The sequence below is a fragment of the Pholcus phalangioides genome, unplaced genomic scaffold, assembly GCF_987345545.1.
Source record: "Pholcus phalangioides strain wild (caught in Gottingen) unplaced genomic scaffold, Ppha-v1.0 ptg000003l_1, whole genome shotgun sequence".
NCBI lineage: Eukaryota > Metazoa > Arthropoda > Arachnida > Araneae > Pholcidae > Pholcus > Pholcus phalangioides.
Genome location: NW_028301596.1, coordinates 55,440,156 through 55,454,873, shown reverse-complemented (window position 1 = coordinate 55,454,873; position 14,718 = coordinate 55,440,156). Strand labels below are relative to the sequence as shown.

Below are 14,718 nucleotides of genomic sequence, written 5' to 3'. Positions count from 1 at the left end.
ATCTGTAAAAGTATGTGAAGCAAGTCAAAAGCAATGGTATTGTCAGATGCACATTGCAAAGATGAATTCAATTATGGGTGAAGATATGGGGAGGATTGCCCCCCCCCCCCCCAGCTTCAAAGTGGGGAGCCGACTGATCTAATGTATGTGCGTATATATGAATTGTAATTTGATATCACCATCATCATTGTGCCTTCCCAGATGCTCAAGTCTATCTCCACCTATGAATTCAATGATATCACTGTAATTTTAACATCTCTTCCTGTCTGGGCACCAGGACGGCTGCCCTGATTGGTAACTTTGTTTTTCACTATATCTAAAAAATAAAGCAATGGTATCGTCAGATGACCATTACAAAGGTACATTCAATATCACTCCAGATTTCAACACCTCTTGCCATCTGGACAGGCTCTGAGCCCACTGTCCGGATTATTAACAAATGGTTTTACACTATATCTTGGGCAATTCATAACGAAAATAGAGGACATTGTTATTGTTTGTTAGATATTCCAAAAATAAAACGGATGATAATGAAAAGTACATACCATGCGATTCAAAGCACAAAAAACATATTCACATTAAAACTTGGGTCCTATCTGATTTTTTTTGGAGGTCTTCAGTTACTGGTGTGGCACTGTCTGTTGCATACATGGACAGGCAACTTTTGTAAATTGTCCCAATGTAAGGGTATATGGGATTTTATCTAGGGGTGAATGAACTTCCACAGAGAAGAAACAAAATGATTTTACTCATTTATTCCACACACAAGACAAAGCATGACAAAATATGCACAGAGAACTACACAAAAAATAAGGTGACTGATGCCATCTTGCCCCCACACACAACTCCTCCTGTTGCTTATATGTCACATCTTCCCTTTTATACCACAAACACGAATGAATGTGCAAATTTTCTTTTTTTTATCAGCTGGTTGAATACCTTATTTTGCAATCTAAGTTGTACCTGACATGAGGGGGACAATATGTAATATTTCCCCCTTTTTTCCCTCATGCTGCAACATTATCTGTCAGTCGAGAAAAAAATCCTATAAATCTGAGGTATGATTAGATACGATTGCAGATGACAGTAGCAGAGACAATCTATCAGAAGAGTATGATGTAGATACACCTCATACACCTGTAAAATCAGAAAATTTCCTGTTGACCATGCCAAGCTGTGACTTATCTCACAATCACAATTCTACCCAATCCAACAAGCTGAAAAATCTTGCATATAAATGAAAAAAAATGCATATGAATGAAACAATTTTTTAAATTAATAACAAATAAATTCTTCACTTTAATAAATCTTCATGTTAGAAAAATTAAAATTTCTTGATGCAGATTAAATACTACACTCTGTTTTCTTCTGCACTTTTTCTTTGACGAGAGATTGAAAGAGAAATATTGTACATTTATTTTTCATCCACTTTGCTGGGCAAATGACCTGTTCTGGCCTTTGTGTTTGTATTGTATTCAAAAAAGTTTGTAAGGAGTAATTACCAATGATTTATAGCCTAAATAGAAAATTGAAATTCCAGTGGAAAAATTAATATTTTCCGCATAAAGACATGGCAAGAAAACCCCAAAATTTCATTGCTGGTGAATAATATTGAAATCAAATTTATTCATTTTCATACATACAGAAAGAGTTAAAAAAAAATTTAAAACATATTTACAATCCATGGGCCATATAACATATGCAAATTATATGATAAACAAGTTTTTACCAGAGTGGCGAAATTTATATCTCCAAACTTTATGCAGCCACAGATTATTTGCAGTGAATTCTAGTTTCCTATTAATTTAAACTTATACAACACAGTCAGCACCAATCACTTGAGAAAAAAAGTTAAGGAAATTTGTTTCTCAAAGAAAATAATTTTTTACATTAAATTACTCTAAAAAGAATCCTTTCTGTCAGTTTCGATAGTACTTTTCTATGTAAAAAAATGATAAATAAAACAAATCAAAGGCTAGGATTACACTAAAAGTTTTAGAAAGGTTCTTTTACAAAACTTGAAAAATTCAACCAATAAGCATATTGTTACATTTAAGCTAATGTAACCGATAGACTTATTTTTTCTTTCTATTTTTTTATTTTATTATTTATTTTTTATTTTCTATCTTTTATTAAACTTTCATGGCCAAAGTGTAATCCTGGCCAAAGGCATCAAAAGACAAAGATGTAAAGAGAAAAAAAAAAAAAAAATATAGCTTGGAGTGGAGTTCGAAGCAACAACCTTTGTAGTGAGAGCCCTATGTGCATCCTACAACTAACAGCTGATGTCAGATTCGTTTCAATAAATACATCAATTGCGTCGGACAGAGAAAAAACACCATTTAATCTTGCCAAAAGCAAAACTTGCAGAGTACTTTTCTCTACAAGTGATGTATTGGTTCATTGCGACCGACTAGAAGGTGCTAAACCGCTCTTATTATATCTAGTGCATTTAGGAACATAAACTTCCACGAATGAAGCACCCAGGGAAGTGCTTCAGAAATAGATGCTGTTAACATTTGTAAGTAATTGTTTTATAATGTTTTTATTTAATAATTTACTGCTTTTAGTTACTAATTTACTATTTATTTTACCACTCTGTTCTACCGAGCCTTGAAAACGCACTATTTTATAAAACTATTTTTATCAATATTCCCACCCTTTATGGAGTCAGGCTGCCCAGAAAATAGCGCGCAAGCACACACGCACAAAAATGGATTGGTTCTAATCACATTTATTGCAATAAACTATCTACAAATGAAGAAATATGAATCCCCCTTTTAATCCCACTAAAATGAACTGTGACCGCATAAATTAAAATGAATTTGAAGCAGTAAATTTCATCAAATCTAATATGAAAAGACTCAGGAAATCCACTTGGTTTATCAGGAGGAAACTTTTGTCCCAACCTCCTAGATAATGTAGGTATAATCTAGGTGGTTGTGACTTGGTGCAATCTCCTTATTTACCCTTTCCGGGGAAGAGTGCCAAGGCTGAAATCACTCGGCTGTCACCACACCTTTCCCAAAGCATCCACAGCCTTTACTGAGAGTGGTTAGGCTTTCCTTCTTCATTGAGGCTAAACCAAGTGGCATATGCCCTTATACCAGGAACATCCTATAATTCATGTCTGAAATTCATACCCCCAATCATTTTAATTTACACTGGAGGTATTACATGGTTCTAAAAGAACTCTGTGATCCTTTACCAGGATGACAACTCATGGGAAACCAGAAAAATCTATTTCATTCATATTGTTTCTCCATCACTCCATGAAAACCAAAAGAGGACCTCGTGTCTCGTTCACTCAATCACTCTCCTGACTCCTCGAGGTTTCCTGGCAGAACTGGAGCACACACACACGATCTAGATTGCTCGCTCGTTTGAGAAGTCTAAGTTGAGCTGCCACCTTACCCCCACCTTGACATTTTGTCCTATATGCATCAGGGTTTTGACACTAGGTTCATGACCCACCTCATCGAACAGATCATTTTAATACCCTATTTGAATATACCTTTTTGGGACAAGTTTGTTTTACAGTTGGGCAATGAAAGTCAAACTAAAGGAAAATTTGTGTATACTGTCAGTCTGTGCTAACCAAATGCCCAAATGCTGTTTAAACCTTTTTTTTTCAATAGCCAACTTCTGAAATTTGTCACTGAGTGCTGTTGTGGTTTGTTACATTTAATTGTTTGCAGTCACTTTTCAGTTTTTGAGAGACATACTTCGATCCCTTTTGGTTTGGTTAATTTTACTCTCTTATGCAAATAATATTAGTTCTGAAAAAATGTTGACGATACTACGAGAAAGAGGCACTGACATTTGGGGGGGGGGGGAACTGAAAGTGGCTGCATGTTCTGTACATACAGGACTGAAGTGTGTACGCAAGAGAGGGAAGTTCTAGTGCCTATGTGCTCCTTCTTATTTTCATTTCAACAATTAGCCTCTTTGACGTTCGAGTCTTTTTTTTTTTCAGTCTATCATCATGTGCCCCCCACTTTTGCTGTTTCATGCTTTCTTAAGAAGTCAGTCATGCCGACAGCGTGGGACCTTGGTGTCTGCTTATTAGTTTTCAGTTCATCAAGAACAATGTACCATTTAACCTTTTCTTTTCATGAGCAAATTGATTTGACCGGTTGAGATTTGTTGAGTCAACTAATTTGCATCCGCATACAGAATATTCAGCAAACTTTTACTATTCTTTATCATCAAGCGCAGAAAATTTCACTAAAGCCAATGGTCCCTTTGCTGCGAATGCGAAGCAATCTGCTTCTTAAGGCAGAGAGAAATACTCGGAGGTTTCAACTAATTCAAATAAGTTCACATACTGTACCATGGTTTCACCATTTTAGCAATAAGTTTCATTATCAAGAATGCTAATACGATCAGGAGTGAGTTGAGCAGATCAGATTTATGAAGTGGGAGGCAGACTTGCAGTAGTGACGACAATGGGTTGAGGTTGAAAAAGTGCAAGAAATATTTTGCACCATTATCCTCCATTAATATTTGAATTTTAATTACAAAAATGTAACTGGAAATAGCCTTGAACTGATATCAAATTAATTTGTGCATTTTAAATTAGGGCGAATCAATAGATGGAAGTAACATTTACTCACTGCACACACACACATCTCATAATAATTATGTTTCCATATACGCAAATATTTCTGAAGATTTACCATTTTGAAACAACTATTGAAACTATAGCAGTCTTAATAATTTTAGAAGCAAAATGTTTCACCATGTTTCAAAGTGAAAGTAAACAGAGCTTACCTTCTAAAAGGAGTGAATGCATTTCCACCTCTGTCACAAATTGAATCTGATATTTTCTCTATAACTTTACCCACCAAATCTGAATAGGAAGTACACTTTAATGAAACACTTGTAACTACAGCTGATAATGGCTGAGAATCAACTATGAGAATGAAAAACATAGGTATAAAATTAGAAACATGGAAGAGAAGCTGAAAAAAAATAAACGCAAGGTGATCATAGAGCTTCTAGTCATAATGAGTTAAAGTCAAAAGGAAAATGCCTTAACCTGTTTGCCTGTTTACTTGTGAGCATATCTGGTTAATTTCCTGGGCCAACTTCTTTTGTTCTTCAGGAAGAGTGTCCAAAAATCCAGATACCAATGCATTTCTTGCCATTGCTCGCTCTCTCACTTTTGAACCAATACCCTATAATTAACACATTATCATGAATTTAAAATGAAATGTTCAGCTAAATAAGGTGGTTAAAAAAATACTTATAATAATAATGACAAAACTAATCACAATTTGCACCTATTATACTTTGGTTTGACGAGACCATTCATGTGCACACTTAAGAATGAGAAGGTATACAGAATTTTTACATAAATTTTATAGACATAAATTTTTTAATTATATTTTGAGATTTAAATTAAATTTTCTATAATCATTAATGGGGAATCCTTAGAAAGTTTTAAACAGTCCTTTAGATTGCAGCATAAGGCCACTTTAGTTACTATGCATCTAACAGGGGTGCAAGCACCCCTCATCTAGGTTGGAGCAGCAAACTTTCATTTTTGGAGCAGAACTAAAAACTAACTATATTTGCAATATAAGGAGTAATTTTTCTGTGAAATGCCAAGAGTTCGCACAAAATGGTTGGAACAAATAATTCTAAATAAATTTCCTTCACAAAAATTAGTCCATTTAAATTTTTTCTGAAGTATCTTATTTGTCACTACGAAAACATGCATTACTGAATACTGAAATGACGAATAAAAATTATTACTCTTTTAAAATTAAACACCATGCATACTGAAAACCTAGGCAGGAAGAATTTTTGCTGCTTGAACACCAAAATATTATTCATCCTGATATAGCAAAAAATAGTGTGTGCAAAATATAATAAGGGTTTCTGTGAAAAAAAGTCAGCTTCTCAAAGAATTTAAAGAAAAGATTAAAAATTTAGAAACGAAATGCAAAAAACAAGGAAAAATATAAATACCTTATTTACTTAAACAATTTCTCAATATAATAGCATGTTAATAGATTAAAAATGTTTTTTTCTGTTGTTTTCTCAGCCTGAAGCCTGTTACAATTTTCTATACAAATCACGAGTCACTTTCAAAAATTCAGCATCTCAATCACAATTTCTTTCAATTTTTTCATGCCCTTGAACATAAGATTTTGTGTGTCTTATTTCATTAAAGCATTGGATGGACAATTTTTTACTGTTCAAACAGACTTTTGTTAACACTGAATGCTCTTTCACTGCCTGCGTTACCAGGTGCTAAAGATAAAAAAGTCTTTATAAAAACTGATTTCACTTCTTGTAATTCTTTGCATTGTAGTGCAACCCATTCATCACACACACAACTGATAGTTCTGTTGGTGATACAATGTTAAGCAACATCCCAGCAATTCGTGAGGGAGTAATGTACCATCAATGCAAGAGAGGGAGTGCAAAAAACAAGAAGAGAGGGTGCAAACATTTCATTCTCTCCAACATGTTTTGGAAAGATAGGACATTTATATATAATAGGTATCTCACGAAAGTTACGTAAAATGAGCATGCTCCTTCCCCACTAATGCAGGGGAGGACCGTGCGGCTGTATTGGGTGCCGCTCTAGGATGGGTGCCAAATGAAATTGAAAGGGTGAAAAAAATCTTTGTTGACCAAAAAAATACAGTCAGTAGAGCCAAATATAGTTCTACATGGGTAGAGATGTTTTTCCTCGAGCCGTCCCTGCTCGTTAAATCCAGATTTTCGCAATGTGAAATTGTTGCGATCGGCAACCGCAGACAATAATCACACAACTGCATAGTGGCTAGATGACAAAATTATGGATATTTTAGCTGGAGTTTCTATAGATCCCGTTTTTTTCCAAAGACCTCCGAAAAATTTTGATAATTTAAACGAGTAAACCAATCCCCTTTTCAATTCTTTGCAAAGGCTGGTGTGCAATCTTGTGGGAAATAAAGCAAATTTATGCCATAGATATGATGTCTTTGAACGCAGGTTGTGTGGCAGCCTCATAATTTACCATTATCTTCAGAGAGAAGTATATAACCCACAGGAGAAAAAACTGAAATCAGAAAATTTGGCATATTCATTCAGGGATGACTTTGATAGCCCGTGGGTTATACCAATAACAGTAAAGGATTTTGAACTTTGTAGTAGAAACAACTTTCCAAGGTCACAAGATAACGCGAATGTGGTAGGTGGTGGAAAGTGAAAAAATTGAAGTTTCCCTTCCTGCATCTTTTTCCTTGTCTCGGAAAGAACGCATCCTGTGAACAAAATTTTCACATGCCTCTTTTACTTAAATTCCAGGTATTTAACGCACTACAGTCATTAGTAGTACCTTCGCGAACCACAAACAAGAATTGGTGCAAATGAGCAGGGATTCACCGCCTTGGCACACGATGTAGGAAGAGAACCATTTCAGTGCAGTTTGGCACAATTGCCACAGCTCTTGCACCTCTGATCTAATTATAAGTTTTGTGAGGATCAAGAAACTTCCATCATTCAGAATTCTAGTTGAGGAAGAAAAATAGCTATCTGATGTAAATGTGAACGCAATTAAACAAAAAAAAAAAGGATTAAAGTATGGTCTAACTGTTCATGCGGTTTTCTATGGTTTCAAACAATGCTTACATGGGAAGTTACATAAAAATTATGTGAGACTTTTTGTGACATTGCAATTTTCAGAGCATGTTTGGAAACTGGTACAACAAATTTCAACATGGAGAATGAGAGACATGCCAAAAATGCTCCTACATTCGAGAAAAACCATGAAATTTTAAATATTAATATGATTGAGCAGAGATTGACAGCACTGAATGGAAAAACTCACCATGACACGATTCGAAAGTTTATCATTTAAGTTTGCAGCTTCTAAAGGTTGTGATCTGAGTAAATGAAACAAAATCAGCAGTTCTGGGGCTCTGGAATCTTCACAATGTGTTAGGTAATTGGACAATGCTTTGCTCTCAACATCATTCAAGGGAAGTTGCAGTAAAACATCAAGTGAATGAGCTGAAAGATAGACGCAAGAATAAAAATAAATACGATAGCTTATTGTTATGAAATTTAAAATAACTTTGCTACACCCCAGGGCTCCCACTCAAAAAATTAGAAAAAGTAGAACGAGGGGAGGGTACCTCTTTTAGACAACATAATCATAGCATGATAAAAAAATTCCTAAAAAAATTATATATATATATATATATATATATATATTGAAAAATTAAAAAAAAAATTCATAGCACACTATTTCAGTATCCTGTAAGATTGACCTAAGTCAAAGCAAAATGACAGAAATGACTTGGTAACAAAAGCATTTTTTGGCCAAAATAGAGCATTAGCAACCACAGATGATTCTTTTTTGTCTTTCCTCACAATATATATTGTATTTTTTTTTAGTCTTCCACAGTCCAGTCTATCAGCTCTCTTCGACAATGCACACAGCAAATTATGAAGAAGTAAGCTTTTTAAGAACAATGCTCTTTCAAGACCACTTGCAAAAGCACAGTGCTAAATATGTAAATTAAAAGGCCAGATATAAATATGTTAAAGTTGACCAGATAGTTTTAGTGTGTTGTCCATCCCTTTTTTTTAAAGGATTTGTTTAAATTTTAGCTCTCAACACCAGTGTAATCGTTTTTGACAAATGAAGCACTTTCATTTCTAGCTCTTTCCTGAGCATTGTAAATATTGTTTATGCCTCTGTATGCCCTAAACATACAGAAGATAATTGAATGTTATTGAATAGCATTGGAATTCACAACACCTAGAATAGGCCTATGTACCCAACTGCTTTGTTATGCAAACTACTGTGTCACCTATACATAAAATGTGGACCATAATTTTGAACAATGAATGTTACTGTCCAAGACCATGAAATAGTAAATATAAAATTATTTTTTTCAACCAGGCAGAAGTTTTAATGACTACTCTACTTTCTGAACCCTCAAACTAAGCAAATGAAAAATTATTAATCCACCAAATGTCCACATACACCCCCCCCCCCCTCCCCAACAAATAACTTTAAAAATTATACAATTTCTGCTTTGGCAGAATCATTAATTGCAATCTACTACATTTGTATTATTTGGCATTATATTGATGATTCCCTCCTCAATTAAAATCAATTATACAAATTTTGTTGATAAGTTTTGGTGGAAAAGTACAACAAAAACTAAAAAGTAAGACATTTTACCAAAAAGTAGAAAAAGTATGATGAATGGGAGCCCTGTACACCCTCATATAACTAAATAATTTGATCTAATATATGAATATTACTGGTCCTGAATATTATCAACTAGGTAATGAAATGTTACAGCAATTAGATACGTGTGGATTTAGGTATTCCAATGAGCAGTATCCTGGATTTTGCTGATCGTTCTCATGGCATAGTCTGCAAAGCTAACAGAATTTCATACATGTTATGTATGGCAGACTGCAAATGTGATGCGCATATGTTGTCATATGCTTTCTGTGTGTACGTTCGCCTGAGTTCTGTTCACAAGCATGGGCCCTTACAAAATAAGGATTCAAGATATACGGAAGACTGGATGTTGTGAAGATATTTATTATTTGAGATGTTAATTTTTTTTTTTTTTTTAAGGAAGGAAAAAACTCATCTCTGCCTCTACCGGGAGTCGAACCCGGGTCCCTCGATTGCCGGACGAGTGCTCTGACCACTAAGCTACAGAGGAGATAGAGATTTTCCTTCGCTAGAGCGTATATGTGCCGAACGGAACCATGCTATGGACGGTGAACCGATCAGCCAATAGCTCATGGACGACGAGCCACCCGATGGCTATATATATGACATGAATGTCGCTCTTCACTTGTTAATACAAGATATGGGGTATTAACAAGTGAAGAGCGACATTCATGTCATCAAATAAGGATTATAAAGATTATTATTAAAAGCCATAGAAGCTCTTTACCTAAACGAACCACTGGCTGGATGGTCTTATTGCGAGAGGCTTCAATTTCTGGGTTTGCACTCACTGGAATGGCATAGAATTACTGCAGATCTGAAGATGTACTACAAACTAGTTCACCAAATGGTTTATCTACTATTGGAAGAACCTTTCTTTGAGATTGTAAACAGACAAGTTAACCTACATAGGCATTGCTTCCAAATAAGAATACCAATGGCCAGATGAGATAGCTTTTTCCATACAGATGCCATGTGGCAAGAATATGGAACAGTCTGCCATCAGAACTTATATGCGCCTCAAAGATTTAGACTTGGCTCCGTAAACGAAGTGCTTTCCCTTCTGACTATTAATTTCTAATTATTTTTATTATTACTTTTCCAGTGTAAGTGCATTTCATGCCTTCTGGGTTAATGTAAATAAATAAATAAATGAACAGCAGCAGACATAGTATCAAAGAGTAGGATCCACAAGTTTGGAGACTTGGAATAGAATTCCTTATCTTGAATAGGTTACTCATGTACAACTGACTTCAAAATTATAATTTTGGGCCAGCACTACTACAGCTTCTGGAAACTACCTTTTTGTAACCACCCATAATAACCCAGTGATGCTGTTTTTTCCTCATCTGATGATACAAAACTATGTCTTTGCAAATTTTATTAATCAATGAAAATCACGGGGTCAAGTTGGGTGAACTGGCAGGATGTGGGAGAACTTCAGTATTCAGTTCGAGTTCTGGCAAGAAAGTCTGCAACAATTAAGAACTGATGTGCACAAGCAGACTATCATAAAGAAAATACCGTACCAGGGTATATTTCGTCATATCTCAGGTGATTTTCTGGGAATGACTTTTGTAAATGACATAAACAATGCCATATACATTATAAACATATAACACCTGATATAGTTAACTCTTGAAAGTTATAACAGCAAACAAGGAGTATTATCAAGATATTTTAAATTGTTTGCAAATCCATTACTTATAAGCAGCCTGAGATGTAGCAAAGTGGACACTGGTACCATCTTCAAGTATCAATGCACAGAAAAGGGTTGCTATACTCAAAAAATAAATAAAAAAAATACAAAATGTTTTTTCCTCAACAAGGTATCAGCTTAAAAGACAGATGAGAGTACCTACCAGCACACAAAATCATGCACAAGTTAGGAGATTTATCTGACTGGCAACTGTACACTTGCACATTGATTCCTAATGGTTACAGATTTTGTCAGAAATCATACACAAGTGCTTTTATATCATGCTTATTTACCCGTAGATTTTTATTTAAAATGATTAAATAAATCCTAGGACCCCCTAGGAATGCTATTTAATTCCACTGACTAAACAAAATTTCCACAGGTATCATTTGACCTCATTACACAAGATAAACAAACATTGGCATTATAGTTGGTTATTAAAGACAACTTCAGTCATGTTTTCAGAAGCCGTATGAGCCCTAGAAAGACAAGTCACTGAATATTCGAATCCTTCCTCTAGTATCAGTACATTATTTTACAGATGTCATGAAAATTATTGAAAAAAAACAAAAAAAATTTTTTGGATCAATATCAATTTTTTTAATTAAAATTTGTTACTTATAGGAAGAGTACTCACTTTGTTGGCATCCAAGAAATAGATGACCAAGTAAATCTTCAACATTTCCATCAGTTTGATGATCTCGTTGATACGTAAATGCTTCAGCAACCAACCTGAAAACAAAACAAAGAGGACAGACATACATATCAACATGAATCATATTATGATAGACATTATGAAAATGTCGAAAATATGAGCACCTGTCAGAAGCAGTTAGCCACTTCATATACTAATGCACACACACACACAAACAATTTTTATTCACTTTTAGTATATCAATTAATTGGAAGGACTGGGTCTGGAGTCACTTTGGATATACTCTTAGAACATTGACTGCAAGAGAATTCTTAAAAAAAAATCAATGATTTATTGATCAATGCCACGAATGATTCGTCACCAACAAGTCTTTGCTGGCAGATCATTAACATTTTTGAAAAAATAGCACCAGAGATAGCAACTCCTAGAGCAGGGTTTTCCAACCGGTGTTGCGCAGAACCCTAGGGTTCCATGACAGCTTTTTTGGGGTTCCGTAGAATCAAAAGGGATGGAATCACCAAAAATCTTGGAACCCTGGTAACTTCAAAAATTTCTCATTACTTGTTGAGAACGTGTACTCTAAAAAAATTCAGAGAACATATTGAGATAATCGACCAGCAGTAGACAATATTTGTTTTGGCTCTTTTCTTCATTTCTTCCCATTCTCACACAGAAGCCCTTTAGCCAAAAACAGTCAAGACGACAAGACTTCCTGCAAATTGGTATTCCCGAAACTTGCAAGACCTGCATGCCGATTTTATGAGGGTCTTCCTTCAAAGATTCGGAACTTTTAAACCTTTGCGTTCTGTACCCCCACCCCTCTTCCCTGTGGGATTGTCAATTGAACTTCATGGTGTCAGATTCTTATCGCTTTTCTGAATAACAAATCCTAAATAACAATCCTAAGATAGAAAAAATGAAAAGCTTTACTTTCTAACTTGCCTGAGGCTATATTTCTCCCACTCTACATATTTGTTACTACAAATGGAACCTTGTTTACAGGACGTTCAAGAGACCTTTGAAGAACGGACACTACCCACTTCCCATCTCATAGAGATATTGAAGCGTTCCCGGAGAATGGGTGTACCCGGAAAGTTTCACTATAAACAACAAAACATTTTTGCCTCAGACGAAGGCAAAAAAATAAATAAATAAATAAAATAAAAAATAAAATAAAATAAATATATATATATGAAAAGACCACATCAAAATGTCGCATAAGGATAAAAATCGCAAATTGAAACTTATTCGAAAATGTCCCCCCCCCTCCCATAAACTTCCTATGGGGGCAGGGGCGGTCATTTATATCACAAAATTCATATTTTGTGATAAAATATCACAAAAATTCAATGGTTTCATTTGCATTTTATTTGTTGTATAATAATTCGTGAAAAATTACCCAAAACATTAAATTTTTCAAAATCATGTTATAAATAACTTTTATAAATAACTGTAATTCACATTATATCAGAATTGCTTAAATATTGAGTTTTCTTATATCATTCTCCTGAAGGTTTGAAAGAAAGAACGTAACTTTTCACCTTTTGAAAAAGTTTTTTTTGTTAGGCAAAGCAGTTTGAGTCAAATTCTTTAAAAGTTGTCTATAAAAGAACCTAAATACTGTTTATCAGTGTTTCTCAAACCATGCGTTGCGGTTCTCAAGGGCATCACCAACATTCGTCAAGAGCATTGCGGCAAGCTGTTGACATTGCTGCTGATTGCTTGTTTAGTGCTTTGAAGGGGTGTTTTTCCTAAATTATTCTAGACAGGGCCACAACTAGGGAGTTCTGGTGACCTAGGCACCAAACGAGAGGCAGCGCAAATTTCCCACTTTAACCTCTTCCTCAACACGGAAAGGGGAAGCCTAAATGCATGCTTCCCCCGACTGACCAAGCATCTGGTTGCTGGCTGATACCGTAGCTGTGAACAATCAATCAATTAGTCTATCATAAAAGTTTAAGGCCTTTGAAGTGACAATATGCGATGAAAAATTATTATAGGGACACATTTTTGTAATCCACAATAATTATATTGATTTAATGTATAGAAATGATCATTTTCCGAACATTTAGCATTTGAGTTGAAGTGAAAACATAGAGTAATTGAAGTTTTTGCAACTTACAAATGTTCTGTTGTCACCTTTTTTGCTCCCGACCTCGTTCGCGAGGGACTCCAATCATAAACCTTGAGAAGAAGAAGATATTTGTCCATCCTTCTCGGAAGAAAGTTTCAAAGAATGACATTGACATTGATCTGCTTTTGTTTTCTTCCAATTATTTTTTGCTTAACGTTGAAAGGTGAATTTTCTACAAGTGACCATCATTGTATGTGGGTGTGTTCACTGAAAATTTCAAGGTTCCCACCCCCAGTAACACATAGTTGCTCTCAATGTCAAATCAGTGCTGGTCATGTAACATCACATGACAAGCAAACATTTAACAAGTTCCAGGGAAAAAAACCATACATTGTCAATTGCTAAAAACTGACTGTCCTTTCACATTCATGTTTTATGTTTTTGCTCAAGTTGGAATTTTTTGCTTTTCTGAGACCACAATATCAGAGTTTGTGCTCTCTTTAATAAAAGGAGAAGATCCAGCGATTTGGCTGTAGTTTTCACTGTATTCTTATTTGTTTGAAGCCTCAGCTCGCTTTGTTTTACTCTGCAGAAGAGTCAGAATAAATAGTTTTGGTTCATATTCACTATAGCTACTGCTGGTTTGGCAAACTGGACCGGAGGGGCAGGGAGAAATTCTTCCTCCTCCTCCTTTGACCATTTGTTCTACATTTCGGATGAGAATGGTGTATGTCAAAAAATTCACTCTCAACTCATGACCAAGTACAGTGAGTAGTAATATTTTTCTCTTTTTCCATATTTTGTTATTAATATTATTTATTTATTGTCAGCGATCATTTTATCCAGGGTTGTAACTATGATTTTTGTGAGGAGGGGCAAGCATGATTTTGCTGCCCTCTCCACTTCCAATTTCGATGATTTTGTAACGGTACTTGGAGTTCTTTCCTGATATTTGTCGCCCCCAAAGTTTGACACCTGGGCAGTTGCCCCTGTACCCCCTCCCAGTTCCAGCCCTTCCCATCAAACTTTTTTTTCACTATTTTCTGGTGATTTTGACAGGTTCTTGCATTTCGTGAATTTTAATGTGG

General features: G+C 35.1%; 1 protein-coding gene across 2 annotated transcripts in view; it reads right to left on the bottom strand.

Moving 5' to 3' along the window:
- Window positions 1-14,718, bottom strand: part of LOC149088913 (protein ELYS-like) — a 151,517-nt gene that overhangs the window by 69,436 nt on the left and 67,363 nt on the right. For both annotated transcript variants that reach the window (XM_089250740.1, XM_089250731.1), the window contains exons 21-24: window positions 11,539-11,633; window positions 7,829-8,010; window positions 5,042-5,180; window positions 4,774-4,915 (exon numbers count right to left, since the gene is read on the bottom strand). In XM_089250740.1, the coding sequence (XP_089106866.1) occupies window positions 4,774-4,915; window positions 5,042-5,180; window positions 7,829-8,010; window positions 11,539-11,633 (558 nt within the window). The remainder of the gene's footprint in view (window positions 1-4,773; window positions 4,916-5,041; window positions 5,181-7,828; window positions 8,011-11,538; window positions 11,634-14,718) is intronic.